The following is a 19,829-nucleotide window of genomic DNA, read 5'->3' as shown; positions in this document are numbered from 1 at the left end:
GCGTGGGGCTGCAGAGCCGCAAGGACCTGTTGGAACTCTGTCACTTAACACGGTTCTATTTCTGTTTCCCCACAGAAAGCCCCCCCGTGCTGTCTGTGTGCAGGAAGAGACCATCTGCAGCACAGCTGCCCAGCACGTTTCTGCCTGAACTGCTGCTTGCCCGGGCACTGTTTCAAGGAGTGCCTGGAGAGAGCCTATTGGAACAAACACTGCAACCGCTGCGACATGAAGGGCCACTATGCTGATGTGAGTACGGCCCTTGGCACAGAGATCGGGCATGGTTTGGTTTGTGTCTGCCAAAAACTGAATTTACAATGGCTACGATCTCTTCATGTCACTTTGATTTTATGTAGTGCCTATTTGTATAAGCATATCAAAATGCTGTGTTTAGCCATTGCTTTACACTGTCGGAGTTTTCATCAAGAAAGAAAACAAACTAAAGTATTTTCAGCGCTTGCTCTTCAATTTGGTTCAGTTCAGCAGTGGTGGACACAAACGTCCTTTTTCCTGGGGAGTGAAAGGTGTAGGGAGGTTGAAATCAGGAGACGCAGTGCTGTGAGTGTACCAGGAAAAAGTAAAGAGTAACTCTGATGCATCAGGAGTTCCAGATCTATGTCGTTTCACTATGATCAGATATTAATCACTGAAAATACTATTAGAGAGAAGCACTTTAAAGGCTTTGGGTTTGACAAGATCTGCTGAAGTAAAACATGGAAGAAAATTAAAGGGAGAGCAGACATAGTTGTCTCTTTCTTTCATCTTATATTATATTATTATGGTTATATATGCCCCCCAAAATTCATTTCTATCTATTTAATTCTTGAATTAAACACAAATAAGGATAAAAGGCAAAATGTGATAATTTTGGCATACATTCACACTTCAGTGTCTAACTGTAGATATGGCCTATGTGTTTGGTTTTCAAATACACCTGTGGGATTCCATAAACACTGGATTTTTTTGAAACTCAGAAATATTTGATTCTCTTTCTAAATGTCTCCTTCCTGCCTTTATTTCTTCTGTTTGGTCGAAGAGCATGTCACAGTGGTACGTGAGATGTGCAAAGGTCAGCCAATATATTTGGGAGTTGATATTTCTTATGATATTTGAATATGTTCCAGATGTACTTTTGCTGATAGCTAATGTGCCCACAATACCTTTAAAGAATGTGAAATGTACATTTCTGCACCCTCATGTGGTAGGCAGCGAGACAAAATTGCAAACTGTAATGAAGCATCTTTTCTTTGCCATCTTTTCTCTTTTACACATTTTATGACACCAGTTTCATAAACTGATGTTCTTTACTTTAAAGAATCGTGAGTGCTCTATTATACAAGCATTGAAATCCTACCTGAGCCATGCAGGGCATCAGGAACATCTCAGCATATATTTTTTATGCTCATTTGGGTCCACCTTTAATCAGAAAGGTTTTTCTTTGAAACTTTGTGCAGTTTTTGTGCGCTCCTCCATGGGAGCTGTGAAGCTGTGTCATTCACCTGTACAAATACTGGGGCCTCAGAGCAGGAGCTCACCTGCCCAGTCCTCAGAGAGAGAGATGGCATGGCAGAGCAAGGGCAGAGGAATCAAAACCAGCAGTAAATCTTTCCTGAGATCTGAGCAGACAGGCTATGAAGCCTACAGGTGGTCAAAACATGAAAGGAACTCTTGGACAGGACAAGGTTGCTGCTTGTGGCCTCAAGGTGTTTTTTGCAGCTGGGATGTTCATAGTGGAAGAAACCACGCCAAAACCTTGTTTTGGGCGGGGGAGCAGCAGAGAAGTTGTCAAATGGAAGAGAATGAGAGGGTTCCTACGAATCTGTGAGCGCTAGCCTGTTACCAAAACTGGGTAATGACTGCCCAAACGCTGCAGAGGAGCATGAGGGTGAAGTAGCCCAGCCAGCCATGGCAGCAGACACCTCGTGCTTGGTGCATGAGGAACTGAGTTGCTAATGCAAGGACAGTGTGTAGGGGATGTCCCAGGGAGAGCAGGGGTCCCAGACTGCCAGCTGCACATGTGCACCAAGCCAGGGGCAGGAACCATGGTGGTGGCATGCTGGAATGGGTGTATAAACATAAAATACATGGGGTGATTCAAGGCTGCTTTTGTAAAGGAAATCCCACTTCTCAGGGATCTCTGGAGTTCTTCAAAGGAGCAGGTTGACAAGCATGTGTGTAAACATGATCCAGTTGACATAGTCTACAAATTCCAAAAGGCGTTTTACAAAGTTCCTGACCAAAAGCTTTCAAGCAAACTAAACAGGCATGGAGTAAGAGGATAAAGGTGGGATATGCTAGTGTGACATGGAAAAGGGTCAACAATGGGGCAACAAGACTGGCTGAGAAGACTGAATTACTTACAGAGTCAGTGCTGTGAGCCAGCTGTGCAGAACTGCCCAAGAGCTGTAAGAATCAGAGGGAGAACACAAAATGGCAATTGACATTGAGTGGCAATAAATGTAAAGTAAAAGAATCCCATCTTGGCATGTGGAATTACAGGTTCTGCTTATTACTGTTCAGCACTCAGATCCTAGTTATAAGATACAGTTCTACAAAAAAATCAGTTTAATCTTCACAACCTGTAAAAAGAAAAAAAAACTGGTGAAATGTTAGGAATCATCAGGAAAGCAGGAGCACCTGGGCAAAGCTTTGGTCCCTATCTTCTGTATCCTTCAGCATGGCCACAGCTCCTCAGCCTGCAAGGGAGGTGAGAGGGAAGAGTCTGTAAAGAGCTGCAGAATCATCTGTCACGGGAGACCGTGGTCAGGGATCATCATTTCTTCCAGTACACCTGACAAAGGCAGTACAAGCCAGGTTGGGAAGAGACAGTCCAAGGTGTCTCTGTGCGGTCAGCAGCAGGCCTGGAAGCTCCTTTCTGAGGGATGCAGATCTGCCCTGCTTCCAGAGGAAATGAGTGCAGTTCATGGAAATCACAGAATCCTATAACACCAGGTTGGACAAGACTTCATGGATCATCTGATCATCATCACCAATGTTTCTTGGCAAAAGCATGGTCTACACAAGACAGCCCAGCCAAATCCTAAGAGTGTCCAATTCTGAGGAATCCACCACTTCCCTCAAGAGATGATTGATTGTTCTTATCATGAAATGTTTTCCCCTGTGTCCACCTGAGATCTCCCCAGGAGTAACTTGTAGCTATCATCCCTTGTCTTTCCCATGTGACTCCTTGTGAAATAGGGAAATCCCTCTCTTCTTGTTATCAAACATATGTTATGAAATGCTTTGGATGCTCAAAGGAAGTTGTAATTTGTCCTTCTCAGCAAGTTCACTCCCTTTTACTATAAATCAGAGGGTGCAGAACAGGCTCTTGTGCACAGTATGTCAGACTGACTTTCCACTTAGGTCCAGAAGTTAATGTGAGCCAGTTCAAGGTGCTTCACCTAGTTTGTTTAGGAAACATTCACAGTTACTTAAACCATTTTAAGGTCATACATTTATGATCTGCTAGATCTGTCTCTTCTCCTGAGACAATGCTGAGAACATACAGAGTCCTCTTAGCTGGATGCGTACTGGAAGCAGCCTGGCCTCGCATGGTTTCCTTGGGAGGGTCATCAGAGGAGCAGCTTTTGACTGATTCAGTGGCAGTTGTTTGGTGGATGCCATGAGCCTTGTGGTTGGTGTGCAGCCTTGCCTGCCAGCAGCAGGGTGGGAGAAGGGCTCCATGAATCTGCAGGGAGCAGGCAGAGGGGGCAATGTCTCCATGTATCCCTGGGGAAACCAGCATGCGTGTTCTTGGTGAGCTGGGTGGGCTCTCCAGGAGCTGGCAGACAGCAGTGCCCAGTGCTTGGTGCCCTATAGCCCCGGTGTGTCTGATGGCCCCATCCAAATGTCCAAATACTCTTGTCAGCACTCTACCTATGAACCAGCTGGGTGCTCCTACTGGCATCTTCTCTGCATATTCTGAGAACTTCCTGGCCTCTTCTCCTGGGAAGGTTCCTTGTGCCTTTGTTGTTTCTGGCATACTGCGGTGAGCTGGGATGGAGCTGGAGGTGCTGGGATCATTCCACGGGGGCAGCTGGTGTCCATGTGGCTCATTTTCCCTGGGCAGAGAGCAGGACGTTGGCTCTGTCTGCTGTGTCACCCAGTGTCCTTGCCCACCCTTCACGCCTCTGGCTGTCCACGTGCGCCCGCGGGTGAGCAAACGGCCGTGCCACAGCAGCCAGGGTGACACCGGCGGTCACCCAGCTCTGCCCGCCCGGCGCCAGCGGCTGTCTGCACTGGCAGCGTGGGGAGAGGTCGCGACATCTGCTTGTGCAGGAGTGCTTCTGAAGGGAAGCATTGTGTGTTTTCCGCGGCAGTTCCCATGCGGAGGTGATGAAAAGTGTGTGTTTTGGCAAATCTTTTGTTTTATTGTGGTGGCTTGCAGCGGGGCAGCTCCAAGCAGCCGCTGCCTCTTTGACAAAGCACCAGAGGATTCTGTTAAAAAGTTGTGTTTAGTAATTGTAGTTGTCGTGTCAGACCATAACTGACTCGGAGCTGAAGGATTTTTGCGAGATGAGTAGCTATGCCAGCAGGGACCCAAGTCTCCTGGGCCAGCCGCGCTCTCATTAAGATTTGCCGCTAGCCGTGGCGGTGTTCGGCAAGTATGTGACGTGCATGCTGTTATTGTATGCTTGGCTTGTCAGCCTGCAGCTTTCTGACACTCACTTATGTCACTCTTTATTCAGAGACGAAGAAGCTTTTGATAATTTGACAAGACAAGCTCTTAAACGATCTAGGTCATGGCCTTCACTGTCTGTGATTGTGAACATATTTCCTGAAAGCCCTGTCACTCATCACAGCTACATTTTCTCCCGGGGAGCCGCGGGCCCGTCCTGGTCTCCTGTCAGCGCGTGCATTTTGGTTATTCATACGCCAAATACAGTAGCGGGGTTTTTGCTCGCCTTTGGCCGGCACTCGCATGTTAGCGGGGCTAATCCGCGCCCCGCGCCCGCGCCCCGCAGCGCCGCCGTCGAGGGCCCTCTCGGCAGACGCCCGGCCGAGGGGAGCGGAAAGGAGCAAAGGCCTCTTAGTGCCGGTTTTGTGTTTGCTCATTGTTGTGGAAATATGAGAACTGGTGGCAAGGGCCTCGTCTATTGAGCTCTCGAGTCCCGGTCTGCTGTCAGGGGCTGTTTGAGATTGAGTGTTTTATTTTCTTTGATGTTCACATTGGAGAATAGGGAAGTGGGAATTAAACAACAGATGCATTAAGCCGTTGCTCTGGTAAAACAATAATTAGCACCTGATAAAATTCAATATGGGTCAAAACGCGCGGCACCCGGTGTCGATTCTCCCGTTATGGCGCCGTGCAGTGGGTCAGCCCGAGGCTCGGGTGGCCGCCCTTGCGCTGGGCCGTGGCAGCGGTGGCACGGCTCGGGGACAGCGAGGTGGCCAAGGTGTCGGCAGGTGCGGGCACGCTGCCCTGGCACTGGCACTGCCCTCTGGAGTGGGCACCTTGTGTGCTGGTACGTCCAAATGCGAGTAAGGTCAGACCGCTGTGGCAGGAATAAATGCAGTTTTGTTTTAATGGCGTTCATCACGCTGCCATAGTAGCTGGGTACCACGGGGGCTTTTCTTTAGAGGAGGGCCGTTCGTGGTTAAGTTCTTTTAAATAAATAAGGAAAATCATGGGTTTGGCAGCGGTTGTGTCTGGCTATGCTGTCTGCTATAGCAAACCTCTCTGCCCCATTTCAGGAGCCAGTATTTGGTAGTAATTGTTAATCATTCTATTTTTCATTCCATGGTATAAGATGCAGACAACAGCCCTGAGCTGATGCAAAGTAATGAGGTTCCTGGTTGAAAGCATCATCCCTAAGAGCTGTTGTTTAACAGGGGCCCCTGCTCAGCTGTTGTACCCCGCTTGATAATGGTGAGCAGTATTACCCCAGGTCACCACCTGAATGAAGGATATGCTTAGCCTTCCCTCACCACCTTCATCCTTACCTTCTTCTGGTTTTTCCTCACCCTTAAAACATCCCTGAGGATAAAACCCAACTGTGGACAGCACCATGAAGGGGCTGGAGCTGTGCCTCTCCCAGGGTTCTGACAAGAACTCTGCCAACTGTGGTTCTCACTCAGAGCTACAGATTTCTGCTCAAAGTGATGTCTTTGTGTCCAGAGCAGGAAAAATACCCAACCAAACAATTATTCAAAAATGAAGTAATTTTGATGATGATGATGATGATGACGATGATTATTAAATAGCAGTCGTGTGAGTAAAGGTCATAGCACAGAGTGGCATTTTGCCAGGATAGGACAACTCACTGATTGCAATTGTTCAACCATATTAGCCCGGGCACACTGTGGTAATTGAAAGGTATCCAGAACTAATGTACAAATAACTGCCTGCTACCCCTGAGCTGGACCAGCACAGCTGTCCTGCACAGCTGAAACCTCCCCAGGTCTGAGGGAGAGGCTAAGAGCTCTGGTACAATATTTTTACAGGTTGCAGAGTGTTTATATGTTGCTCTCTGAACCCTGGCTAAGTTAGGGAAGGAGGAAAATCCTTTTGTTTGTGCTCAAAGACAGCTTGAGTGTGTTCAAAGAGTCAGATCCTCGGTGAGGAATGTGATGTCCTTCACACATTTCTTTTATAGAAATATTAATATAAAACTCAAATATTTACACACAGCATTTGAGTAAGAGGAGAAATGTTGAACCATTACACAGAACAGATTGTAGATTTTTCTGCAGACAATTATGTTACTGGTGGAATGAATAATAAATAATATCATTTCCATCACATCTGGGAAAAACACACTGTATGTGCCACAGGGTGACTGGCAAAAACTTGGATTTTATTTTGAGAGATACTGATTGTGATGTGTTTTTTAATTAACATTCTCCATCAAAATAAAAGAAGGCAAGAATTTGGGCATGAGTGAAAAATTTATTTGAAATCTAAAGAAGTGTTAATAGTACTCATTTGCAAGTAGTCATGAGGCTTCAATGTTCAAAATTGCAGATGCAGCATATTACGGAGAAGCCGTGGAATACTACATTTCTTTTTCTTTTCTTAAAATGAAGGTCGGCAAACCAAGTTGCTAATTGTTCAAATGAGTACAGTGCTGATCTTATAAGAAGGTAAATGTTCTAAAGAGAAGTGAAAGCCCTCTTCTGCAGTAGCTTTGTACCAAAATGACAAAAAGCGCCACATTTCCGTGTCTGTCTGTGGCTCAGGGGCCGTCAGAAATATTGTACATTTTGTAAAAGCATTAAGAACCTGTGAGAGAGTGATCTCAGCTTTAGTGACCACCAACATGTTCTGATTTTGTTTTAAAGATCCACATTTTCCTCTTTACCATCTCTCATATGTCTCTCAGGTCAATTCTATCACTGCTGTGACTTAAAAACCTGCTCTGATTTTTTTTTTTTTTCCAAGGGCTGCACTTAGGACTTGGTGTGAAAGTCTGGCAATTAAAAAAAAATTAAAAGAAAAAAAAAAAAAGGCAAGCAAGTCATTGTAAAAATAGCAACATTAAAGCAATCTGTTATGGTTCTTGTTTACAACTCATCTGACATGAGGCTGCTGAGGATTATTACATGTAACAATTATATTTTGATTAGGAAAGAGATACATACAAAAAGATAAAATATTTCTGTTTGTACATGAAAGGAAGGCACCTTGTGATTTAATTTCTATAGCGTTATGTAAATTTAAAATGTCAGAAAATGTAGAATTTAAATCCGCCCCTGTTTGTTTTGCAGCATTAATGCTTCCTAAAGTCACGAACGCACTGCTCTCCCAAACTTCTGCCCCTCGGAGGTAAAGGGCAGAGAGAAAACTGTTACTGGCTTTCTGACAATGGCAGGGAGTGTGTTAAACCAGTGTAAAATTCAATTAAACTGTCTAGCCGGGTTTTTGAAGCTGAAATGCAGACCCTTTCAGTTAAGCTTCTTATTTTGCTGTGACCGACACCAGTGGATACTGTGTTATGCCAAAACCAACAGGCTGTAAAGCACCTTGTTTCATGCTCCTAGCTGATCAATATTTTTATTTTCCAGGCTTGCCCAGAAATATGGAGGCAGTATCACCTAACAGTAAGTAGAAACACCTTTTTTATTTTCTTCTACACCCAACCTATTTACTCCTCTGTGAACTGCTGACCATAAAATATAGATAAGCATCTTCTCTGAGAAGATAATAAACATCTCAAGAGTTTTTGAACTGAAGAAGGCAATGAAACACTGTCACTATTTTTTAAGCATCTTAGAAACTTCTGTTTTCATTTTAATACTGTAATAATTTAATTAGTGCTTTGCCTCTCTTCTCTCAGTGACCACATCTACACATAGAAGGTGCATTAAATTTTAAGTTGGGATGCATAGCAGAAACAGTAATCCCATCTCAGATATCCCAGATGCTGGTAATTAGTCACTCTGTGTGACAAAGCTTTCTTCTTAGATGAGTGAAATAAATCTCAGTTAGAGTGGAGACATGAATTTGAGGAAAAACACCTCATAAACTTTTGCAGATAATTTATAATTAGTCAAGATATAGCTGTGACTGCTTGTTTGGCCTGCCTTAGCTGATCGTTAATCCCTAAAACAAGAAAATAAAACTTCGTAAAACTGTACCAGTTTCTTTCTTAGGATTTTTCCTCGTATGTTAAATAGATATAAAAATACAACAAAATGCATACAAATTTGGTTAATATTGAAACCTCAGACAGTATTTAATCAGTAAAAGCAAATTCTTGCATTGGTGTCACAGTTCTTAAATATATTAATTTCTAAAATTATCTAACGTAAAAACACCTTTAAAAAAGCAGGGCTTTGTTGTTCCTCTGAACTTTTCATTGCTCCCCTGATCGGCCTCACACGAATTTCACTCTTACAGATAATTAACCCCTGTTCTCTGCTCTCAAAAAAGTAGAAAAGTTTATCCACTACTTTTCTTTTTGGATCTTTGGTTTTTTTCTCTGAAGCAGTAGATGGGATGTGCTTTATAATTTGTGCCTACATCTCTTCATGGCAGTGGAATGCTCTTTTTTCTGCTTTTTTCTTCAAAATTCAATGAATAGAAGAAATCTGCACCTAAAACCTCTCATTTGTGTTTTGTGCATAATGATTCTAACACAAAGATGTGCCCTGGAAATCCTCCACCCTTCCTGAGAATTTACTTTTAAACAGATTTGGTAAAGATTTTTTCTTGATTTGGTTGTTTTGGTTTTTTTTTTTAAGCCATTATGAGCAAAAAAAAAAAAATGTGCATTCACTGAGTATTTTTGTTTGTTTAGTTTTGGTTTGGTTTTAAATTGGATGAAGGAAAAAGGTAAATGCTCTCTTTCATTACAATCCCTAAGGGTGCATGTAAAAACAATTTCTGAAATGTTTATAACACTTGGAACATACTAATCAGATAGAAATATATGGTATAGTAACATTCTGTGTTCTGTTTTTTACTGAGATAAAAGATGTAATTTAATTTTAGTCCTACCTGCCTGAGTTTAAAATTTCTCAAGAAGTGAGTTGCCATCAACACTTATAAAATATTTATGTCTGAAAAAAAAAAAAAAAAATCATGGGGGTAGCTTAAGTACTTGACCAAGTGCCATACCAGGGCAAAATTTGAGGTATCTTGAGGTTAGAAATTATTTCTGTGGATTTTTTAGAAAGCATTCAGGGTTTACACTTAATGTAAAGTAAAGCTAAGAAAAAGTGTCAAACAAGTTCTTGTTAGAAAATGTAGTGGTTACAAATATGAGCATATTATTAAAAGTACCCTTTGGAAATTTATGGTGCATTTTAGGGACATTTTGAAATGTGGTCAAATAGGCACACTCACAGATTACTTGGTATTGCATCAGGCCCTTCCTTCCGATAAATAGATTTTTACTTGGCAGTGAATTGCAGTTTATCTGCAAATAATACACATTTCTGGCACGTGGGAAATGTTTTGTATGCCTTCATTTCTTGCATAGGAAGAGTACCTTTGGCTCAAAGTTACGTTAGCAGTTGGGTTAAGCCTGGAATTAAAAAATTATTATGGTAAAAGATATGGCTGATATTTGCAATAAGTAAATTAAAAGAAACTGCGTTATCTGAATTGTTTACAATTTATGTTTTATGATTCCCTTTAAATATTCTCTTTTGCACCCAGAGCAGAGCAGAAGTAAATAATGTTCTAGCAAGAAAAAAAACTTCTAAATTAGAATTATATATAATGTTTAAATGTATTTTATATATCTATCTGTAGGAGTGTACAGGTTTTTTTACTCTCCTGTCAGCACAGTAGTATTTCACCATAGAAATTATCGTACAATTTTCCTGTTGTAGAATAAATATTTTGGTACAAGCAGCGTTAAGAAAAATACCATATGTTTAAAACAAAAGTGGTGTTGTGGCTGTCATGGCCTACAGAGGCTGCCCAGCTGTTGGGGGCCACAGAAAAGCTTTTCCTGCACTTCAGCCAGGGATGCAACCACTAGACTTAAATGGTTTTGGTAACTGGGTGGTGAGCATCCCACACCCAGCTCCGTGTACGTGCAGATGAGCTCGGGCATTCAGTTTTGTGATAATACACTGGATTTTGGCACTGTTTGCAGAGGGCTGCCACAGAGCTTGTCCGAATGTTTTGCATTCTGTAAAGTATTCCTGGTTAATTTCTGTGAATGCTGGTGAAGAATCACACGGCCTTCCTCCTCTCTCGCTCATGAAGATTTTGGTTATTTCATTCATTTTCCGTCACTTTCCTAGGAGATGGACTGCCATCTATTGACTCCTCAGAGCCCCTGCACGGCGCGCGGGGCCGCTCGAACAATGACTCAATAACAAACCCATTCTGCTCTTGGGGATGGTGGTGGGTTTGTTGACGTTGGCCATGGTGACAAATTTGAGCACATTGCAAATAATTTGTTGTATGGGCAGAAACATCTTATTCCAGCCAAAACAGACTGCCAGCACAAGGCATCTTATGAAGGAATAGCAAAAAGGATTGTAAGTGGAATATTTTAATTTGCCTTTTGATGGAAAAACAGATTATCATAAGGCATGCAATGAAGCTTAAATCTAAGGGCTGTGTGCTAATCAAAGCTTTAGAAATGGCTGAAAGTACTTTCTTTGAACTTATTCTTTCAACTCTTTTAACTGAAATTATTCGGGGAAAAAAAAGCCAATCAAAGTCAGCAGAAAAATCCAGCTCCCACTGTGGTTTAAAATACTATTTAATAACCTCTTTAAGACGGTGATTTAAAACTTTTACAGATCATTTTCATTACAGCTACACTCCATATTTCTTCTGTATCAGAGAAGGGCAATTATATTTGTCAAAACATATTTCAAGTTTTATTCGTGTATATTGTGAATTGGTTCATACAAACTAAGATTCATCAAAGGGGTTATTGTCAATCAAATAACAGGACAAAGGCTTCTTTGACAGAGTCAGGATAAACATTTTTGGTCAGAGCTTGCTGGAGTGTCAGTGATGATACATGTGATTTTTTTGGGCACAAGGCATTTGGAGGCCTTGTTGAGCTCTTTGTTCTGGGTTATGAGGAAGCTTTGCTTACAGCTGTGACTTCCTAAATGCCAGGTGCTCCACAAACCCAGAGAAACACAGCCCATGTTCCACAAGATGTGCCGTCACATCCCCTCTGCACCCTGAGGATGCAGGGGTGCACACAGCAGTGGTTTTTCACCCTCAGAGCACTTGGCTCTTTCTCATTCCATTTCTCCTGTCACTTCAGATTTGAGCTATAAATGTAGTGATATTTATTAGGCACTTTATGTGGAGGCCAGGTTGTAGCTCTCTAACAAACAAAAAAGATAAACCCTAAATAACGCTAAAAAAATTGGTGGAAAAACTTATGAGAAGGCACCCAATGGTTTTCTTTTGTTTGCCTCAGTTTCACAGTTTATTCTTTAAAAAATACAATATTTCCCTTCAAGCTGGACCTGCTGCCCGTGCACCTCGCCGTGTGGCCCGCGGCAGCTGCTGTCCTCAGCGGGCCCAGGCTGCGGAGGGGCAGCGCTGGGGCCACATCCCGCAGTGGACAGCCCTTGTCCCCTCTGCTGCTGCTGTGGGCAGCCCGGGGCTCGGTGTGGCCGTCCGGGGAGTGCCGTGGGCCAGGCTGACCGTGCTGACCAGCGGCTGCGGCCTGGGCTGACCACTGGCTGGAGCCCGGACTGCCCATGCTGACCGGCCTGGGCTGCCCGCACTGACCAGCAGCTGTGGCCTGGGCTGACCTCTGGCTGCGGCCAGGCTGCCCGCGCTGACCGCTGGCTGCAGGGCCGCAGGGCCTCTGTGGCCAGAGCGGTCTACTGGAGCTGCTGCTAGGGGTAGCATCCACCAGCAGCTGGCATCACTGGAGAAAAAAGAATAAATTATTTCTCTCCAGTGCCCAGTGTTTCGTGCTGGGCGCCAGGTTGTGCGTGAGGCCCCGAGCGTGCCCCGGTGCGCGGCAGCGCCGGTGGGGCAGCCGGCCGAGGGCGCGGCGCTCGGCGTGTTTCGGTGTCAGGTGAAACGGGCTGGCTGCACATCTCACCAACCTGCATTGTCAGAGTGGCTTGTGCCATGCAGGAAGGGATGCGGCCCAGCACCAGGGTGAGGACGCCGCAGTCAAAGGGGAATGAACTGTGCAAGTGTTAGAATCTTCTTCAGTAAATATCAACTGAGTAAAGAAATTCTGTCCCTAAAATGGGCAGGGCAGGTTTCTTATTTTCCTGAGGTGTTTCCTGCAGTTGATGTGTGTGTTAAAACATAAACCTCACTGGGACAGAGTGTTTTCTTTCTGTGGGGATGTCTCGTTTTTGATAACCCCTTCCTGCCCTGGTGCCGCTCCAGCCAGCCGCGCTGGCTCCATCCCTGTGCCCTGCCTTCGCCAGCCTCGTCTGCCTGAAATCTCCCACAGCAAGATGGCCACCAACAGAGCTTTAGAACCATCTGAATCTTTAATTAGCAGAAGCTATCATTTAACACACTTTTTGACAGTTTGTTAATCTTACTTTTAATCCGCTTACATAAAGGAAGGTGAACCAGAAGCTGGCTGATTTGGCCCTGTGTATGAAGGACACGAAGGGACATGCATCTTTTGTGTTTAAATGTTGCGCTCAGATTTCTTTGTGTGCATGATTAAAATTCCTCGTGGCCCGCTACTTTTTTTTCTGAAGTGAAAATGTAAGCCATATCCCTGAAAGTCAATTTCTATCTGTTACAGTGTGACTTCCAGAAAGGAAAAATTAAAAATCATACAACCCTAGCAAAAAAATATTTAAGCTTGAGAGAGAGAAAGGACATTTGGTTTCCAGATATTTTGTTAGGTGTTGAGCAGTGAGGGAAGGAGTGGGTTTAGGAGTATTTTGGGGAGGAAGTTAATCCCTGGTTTCCTTGCAGCTGTGGCTGTGACATGGCCGCAGGGCTGGCTCCACTGGCCATGACACAAAGCCACAGACCATGGGGTCAGCACACTCCTCTGGAATGCTTCAGCACCTGGGCAGTTTCTCTCCAGGTGTGTTTAGGACATTTCTAGCAGCTCTAGAGGGAAAAAAAAAATCTGTTTGTGAAATAGGCAATGTATTTCTCATATTTTGGAATCTCAGAGTGGGCCCTCATGTGCCGTTGCTTCAGTATCCATTTAGCAGGATATTTTACACGGAAGGCAGCTCAAAATTCCCAGGGTTATGGATTTAGGGTAAAGATGGCTCTGTCTCTTGTGAATTTTGGGGCACATGAACACCTGGAACATGACGGTGTCCACACACCTGCTTGGGTTCGTGAAGATTTTATGCCTTTTGAGAGGCTGCTTGCCCCAATAACCAGAGGAGGAGCTGGGGCAGAGCCTGGCCAGCAACAGGCAGATATTTTTGTTTTAAACGCTCTGTGTTTTAAACTCTCTCTTTTCCAAACCTGACCTGTCTTGCAAATGGTTTTCAGTTCAGGGATGCTGCTGACATGCTGCCAGCCCTGCACAGCTCTCCTGAAGAAAGCCAGCAGGTCAGAGGAGGTCGGTGTGCTGGGCAAAGGGATTTTACTGCTTATTTTCCCCTACTAATTGTAATTTTCTGTGTTGCTACTCTCTTTCAAATGTCAGATATTTTTTGAGGCTATCAGAAACCTTGACTCCAAATCTTTTCCTATTGCAAAGGAATCATATTTCACAAAATATATTATTTCTGATTTTTTTTTTTTTCCAGATAACAAACACAGTTTCAGGTGCTGAAATAACTGTCAGGCTTAGGAATTCAAAGCATATGCTATAGCTTTCAGTACAAAAGCATGCTAACTAAAAGTTCTTTCCCAATTTTTGTTTGAAAGGTGTATTTAAATTATGATGGGGAAAAGAAGTAGCTTTAATAACCCTGTATAAATTTTCTGCAAGAATCTGAGTGGACATTTCAGGTGGGAGGAACTTTCTAGCATCACAGGTACCACCTGCCACTCACCTTATCATGTAGTAACCATGGTAGGAAGTGTCCTGCTTCTCTAACTTTTATCTGTCTCATGCTCTTCTGCACCTGCTCCCCAGAAAACTAAATAAACCTGCTTTAAAATTGAGGGTTAAAGAGAGATTACATCTTGACCAAGAATTGTATTTCTGTATAGGAAGCAGTCTGGAAAAGGGGAGAGAGTAGAATAGAGAATTCGTCTGATTGAACATTTCTGTGACTTTGGGGTTCCAAGTGATGCTGTTGAGATGCTTTTCTTGGAGAGCGGCGTCACTCAGAGAACCCCGGCTTTGGCACGCGTGTTGAGGTGGTGTCAAGAGCCCTGCTTGCTGCAAAAGCAGTGTCTTTCACTGTGCACGGGAAATGGAGAGGAGCAAAGGATGGAAATTGATGTATTTTACTATTTTAAATCGCTGATTAGCTAGCTCCCACCTGCCCCCGACATTCTTTGTGCAGTACATGACATTTGGTGGCATGTGTCCCTCCAGCCCTGCACACCCCAAACCAGAGAGGTTTGGGTTATTTTTGTGATGCACCAAAGCTGTCGGGTGAGTGGGTAATTAATCGAAGAGAATAATCAGGAAAGGTTTGCTGCTGAAATATTTCCCCTTCATATACTCAACTGCAGTTCTCTTAAGGGAAAGGACTAAGATGATTTTTTTCTCTACTGCTTACAAATTCAGTTTAAAAATTTCACCTCTCTTTCCTTTCATCTGGGAAGGCAAACTTACATAAGTATTTACATTATTATCATGATTTCAGGTATTAACCACCTAAATAAGGAAGATAGAATTTTCAAGCTAAAATGGGGATTCCAATTCTTTTAAAAACATTTAATGTTTTTAAAAACATTTTCATGTTTTAAAAACATTTGAGAAAAAAATAATACTGTGCCCTCTTTCTGCAGTCAGTGCTATGTGTGAATATTCATATTAAAGTTCCTACATTCTGAGAATTTCTCCAGAATTTCTCCAAACTTGATATGAAGGTGTCTTTTTTAAGTTTTATTAGACCTTTAAACCAGTCTCAAAATTCTGTAGAAAGCCAAAAATCATCTGCAAATTTTACAGACAGTTTAAAATGTGAAAAAAATCACAGTTGCACATAATACGTATAAATGCCATAAAATGGATTTTGGTGCGTTTTTGTACTGCAAAGTGGAAAAAGTATAAAAAGTCAGCAAATCTGTTTGTACTGCGTGGTTCATCCTGCTGGTGATTCGTGTGTCGCAGCAGCCTGGAGCTCATTCCAGTAAGACAGTAACTTCCTCAAGTTATGCTCGATCATGTTAATAATCTACGGATTAGGGTTCCCTAAAAATATTCACTGATTTAATTCCAAGAGGGTCTATCATGTCAATGATATTAATACATCTTGTTGGGTCCTGTCATGTGTATAGAAAAGTTTCTATCCCCGTGACAGAATTATCCTGATTTTGATTTCAAATCTTGAAGAACCAAGTATAAAAGGAATTAAAGGAGCGAGGGCCCGCACAGAGCGGTGAGGAGCAGGGGGCCATGAGCAGGTGCTCACAGAAAAGCCTCACAAGTGTGTGTGAGGTGCACTGTGCGTGCACCATGCTGTGCCACCCACCGAGGGCTGCAGAAGGACGCGTCCCCTGGAATTTCTGGCCACAGGGGAGTGAAGTTGGGCCTTTGGTTTTCACTCATTTGTTAATGTTGAATCTGTGTTAAATCACCATTTGACAAACATACCCCCACAGCTGTGAGAGCGACTCTGCAGTGGGCAGAGGATGCTCCCAGTAAGGAGTGGGCACTCCAGTCTGCGTCTGGCCGGCCTTTCCCTGCTCCCTGCTGTCCCCACAGTGCGGTGGAGCAGCGTGGTGGCAATGCTGCCCGCTGTGGGGTGGTCAGCTGCTGAGGAACAGGCGTTCTTTTTACACCAGAGCAGGTGAGGAATTCGCAAGGGAAGGACAGGCACTGCCTGGTTCAGAGCTTCTTACAGTTCTGCCCAAAAGAGGCTTGTCTTTTTTTCCTTTTTTCCTTTTTGCTCCCCTTAAACTTGCAGTTTCTCCACCTGTAGTCTCTGCTCACCTCATAGCCAACAAAAAGTATTTTTGTGTTGTTTCTTGACTGTGCAGTTAATTCTGTTTCTAATGAATTTTTATAACTTCTTTTAGCACTTAAAAAATGGGGTGATGAGCACTTGTGCAGGAGTACAAACAGTGGAGTGTTTCTGTGGACTGCGTGATAACCCAGAAATACCTCCTCCTTTAATATTAATTGCCCTGGATTTGAATGAGATACCCAGTTTCTGTCTGAGTTGTTTTGATCCCAGATGAGAGCTGGTTAAATTTTCTGATGGTGGCCTCAGGAAGGAAAGAGAAGAAAAATTACAGCACTGAGATACTCAGAAGTTGGTCTGGAGGAAACTGTTTTGGTCAACAGCATATTTACATGGTGTGAGAGAGCAGAAACCTGATACGCTCTGATCCATTTTTAGATGCTGAATACTATTCAGGAAGTCCCAAGTCACGTTAACGTAAAAACTGCATGGAATTGAAAACAGTTTTTAAAAACAGGTGCGCAAAAAGGAGATGGAGAAGCTTTTGTTTGTTAGTGGTTGTATACAAGCTGTCACACATTTCCAAGGACATAAGCAGGACGAATGTCACTCACCATGAATCTAGGTGCAAATAACTGCTATTCCTGAATATATATGATGCTTTTTAATGGAGACCACATGAAAAAATTATGAGAAAATGGATAAACATTAACACGTGCAGTTGGCATGTTGGTACTGTAAGGAAAGTATTTCTGTGAAATTGTCCGTTAGTGAAGGATGCTGCGTGCTGAAGCCGAGCTGCTGGGGTGTTTAAAGGCAAAAGGTTCAATTATTATCTATTTAAAACATACCCCAAAACTCACTTCTAGCAAACTGATGCACTGCTCACTTGGCATCTCGTATTCTTCAGCAAAACTTAAAGTTTTGCCCATGTTTACTTCCATTTTAGCTGTGATTAGAAACCACTTCCAAAATATTTATTAAGAGTCTATTCATCAAGAAATAACTATTAAGAGTGCTCCCCTAAGAAAGTTATTCAGACGTGGTACTTCCTCCTTTTGGGCGCAGTGGTGAGGGATGATCAGTAGATGACATAAAGATTAAAGTGAGAGAAAGGAAGCTGTAAATCATCCAGAATGACAGTAAAAATTAAAACCTTGGGATTTGTCAGGCTCCCCCGTGTATTAGCTAATAAATATAACTGCTTTAGTTCTGTTCATCTTCTGGTTTTACAGGCTTTGCAAATGTTTGTTTTCAGATTAATGTATAAATGTATGTGTAACTATGCATATGCTCAGCGTGGGGGCAGCGGGTGCCGTGCCCTGGCAGATATATAGATATATAGAGATATATGTAAACATTCGGCCAATCCCCTATAAACATTCAAATAAAATATACATGTCCCAGTGCATGAGTCTCCTCCTCCTCCTCCTCCTTCTCCTCCTCTTCCTCCTCCACCTCCTTTTGCCTTCTCCTTCTCCTCCTCCTCCTCCGCGCAGTCTCTCCCCACCTCCCCCACCCCACTTCAAAGCTTGTGGTCCTTTCTCCATCCGTGTACTAAAAGGTTTCTTTGTGAGCCAGGCCATTTGTCCGTCATTGTTTGGGGCCCAAACGGTGGTAAAATACCCTGTCACCGATCTGGAGCGCGGTGAATGGCAGCTTCTCTCCGGACAATTGGCGGCGGTGCCGAGAAATATTCCTGAGAGGATTATTTAACCTTTCAATTTAGGGGGCACAAAGCCCGGCTGATTAATGAACTTTCTGATGGGCGCCGATAAGCGGATCTATTTCTTTATTTCCTCCAAAAGTGATTCCTTCTCCTGTCCCATATTACTATAATCTTAAACATAAAATGTGGCAAATAGATTAAAAAACAGCACTAAAGAGTTTATCTGGCTAGCAAACTGAAGGAGCTAAATTAAAATTGGTAATGAAAGCAGTGGCTGAGCCCTGTATATGGTTTTTAAATGCGCTGTGTATTTTGAAGAGACTTATTCTCCAGCCTGCCTGGTAATGACTGCTCTGGGTGCGCGGTTCGGGTCCAGCTTCTGTTATCCCCCCAAAAAAATGAGTTGTGTTATCTGGATGACTGCAGACACATATGCATCCCCCTTTCTCACTGCATGGGCAGACAAGGTCGATAGCATTACAAGGTATTTGTGGCAGTGCTTGTTTCAGTTTTCAGAGCTGCCAGTTTTCAGCCAGATTTGAATTACAAAAGAAGAAGCTGGCATGAAAATTGAAAGGGTTTATCGGCTAGTCTGAAGCCTCATAGCACATTGCTTATTTATGCAGTCCATTTGCACCAGGAAATGTAAAAAGGAAATACATTTTAAAAATAAGGTCATAAAGACCCAGATATGTTTAAGATGGCAAATAAAATATAGATACCTATAATATCTTTCCAGGAAACGATTTCACTTAATGTTGCACATTACTTCGGAGGAGCATTTATGTTACTGTCATAAATTTGTGCATTTGTGTCACCATACAGATAGTCCCCAGGGATTAGGAACGAAGTGTTTGCTAACTTACTTTAAAATTAAAATAGAAGGGGAGATAGGTTTGTAGTTTGAGAGCCACATCAGGAACAGTTAGAGTTTAATGTGCCATCGTTTTTAAATAACGTTTTGCATTCCGTGTAAAATTAGCCATGGACTGATAGAGAGATGCCACCACCTTTGGAGAAAATTGGGATGCCTTTTAAACCATGAAGATTTTGAGGCATTCAGGGATTGTATTGTTGTTATCCTCACTATCTTGCATACATTCATTTTCTCTGTGAACTTGAGGGGGTTTTTGTCCATTTCTTAGAGAAGACTTTTTGAATTCATATTTTAGGGTTTTCTCTTCTGCTTGTGAGAGTATTAAAAGATTGCATTCATTTATTTTAAATATATAATACTGTACATTTTGTCTCTTCCTTTAGCGTTTTCACACAGTCAATTGTAGATGCTATTTGCATCTCTTTAAAATGCATTGTAGAAATGTCTTATTTCTGTAGAAAGAGATCACTTCACAGTGCTCACTGGGCAAGTTAAATTTCTTCCTCTGGGAAAGGTTTTGGTTTCCCAGACTGTACAATCAAAAAATAAAATTTGATTAAATAACTGGTAATTTAATGTGTATCTTGGCTTTAAAAAAAAAAAAAAAAAAAAAGCCCTAAAAGATGAGTGAGATCACTTTTTTCTTGGTTATTTCACTGTGTTTTGTTGATGTCCAAATGTCATGAGCACATTTAGTAAAGTGTAATTTGTGGGAAGATGCTCAGGTTGGACCTCCACATCTCCTGTGGGAAGAGAAAGGTTTTATTAGATAGCTGGAAAAAAAAATAAAATTCATTGAAGAAATTATTTCATTTGTAATTGTTTGGAGTTTAGGGGGATTAAAAGTCAAAATACTAAATTTGTAAGTTCCTTGTT

At 42.7% G+C, this 19,829-nt stretch overlaps 1 protein-coding gene across 2 annotated transcripts in view; it reads left to right on the top strand.

Moving 5' to 3' along the window:
• Nucleotides 1-19,829, top strand: part of ZCCHC7 (zinc finger CCHC-type containing 7) — a 90,767-nt gene that overhangs the window by 61,499 nt on the left and 9,439 nt on the right. For both annotated transcript variants that reach the window (XM_030258019.4, XM_030258018.4), the window contains exons 6-7: nucleotides 76-246; nucleotides 8,002-8,037. In XM_030258019.4, the coding sequence (XP_030113879.4) occupies nucleotides 76-246; nucleotides 8,002-8,037 (207 nt within the window). The remainder of the gene's footprint in view (nucleotides 1-75; nucleotides 247-8,001; nucleotides 8,038-19,829) is intronic.

Source organism: Taeniopygia guttata, chromosome Z (genome assembly GCF_048771995.1).
Source record: "Taeniopygia guttata chromosome Z, bTaeGut7.mat, whole genome shotgun sequence".
Lineage (NCBI taxonomy): Eukaryota > Metazoa > Chordata > Aves > Passeriformes > Estrildidae > Taeniopygia > Taeniopygia guttata.
The sequence above is the reverse complement of the archived record's forward strand: the minus strand, read 5'-3'. Positions and strand labels throughout refer to the sequence as shown.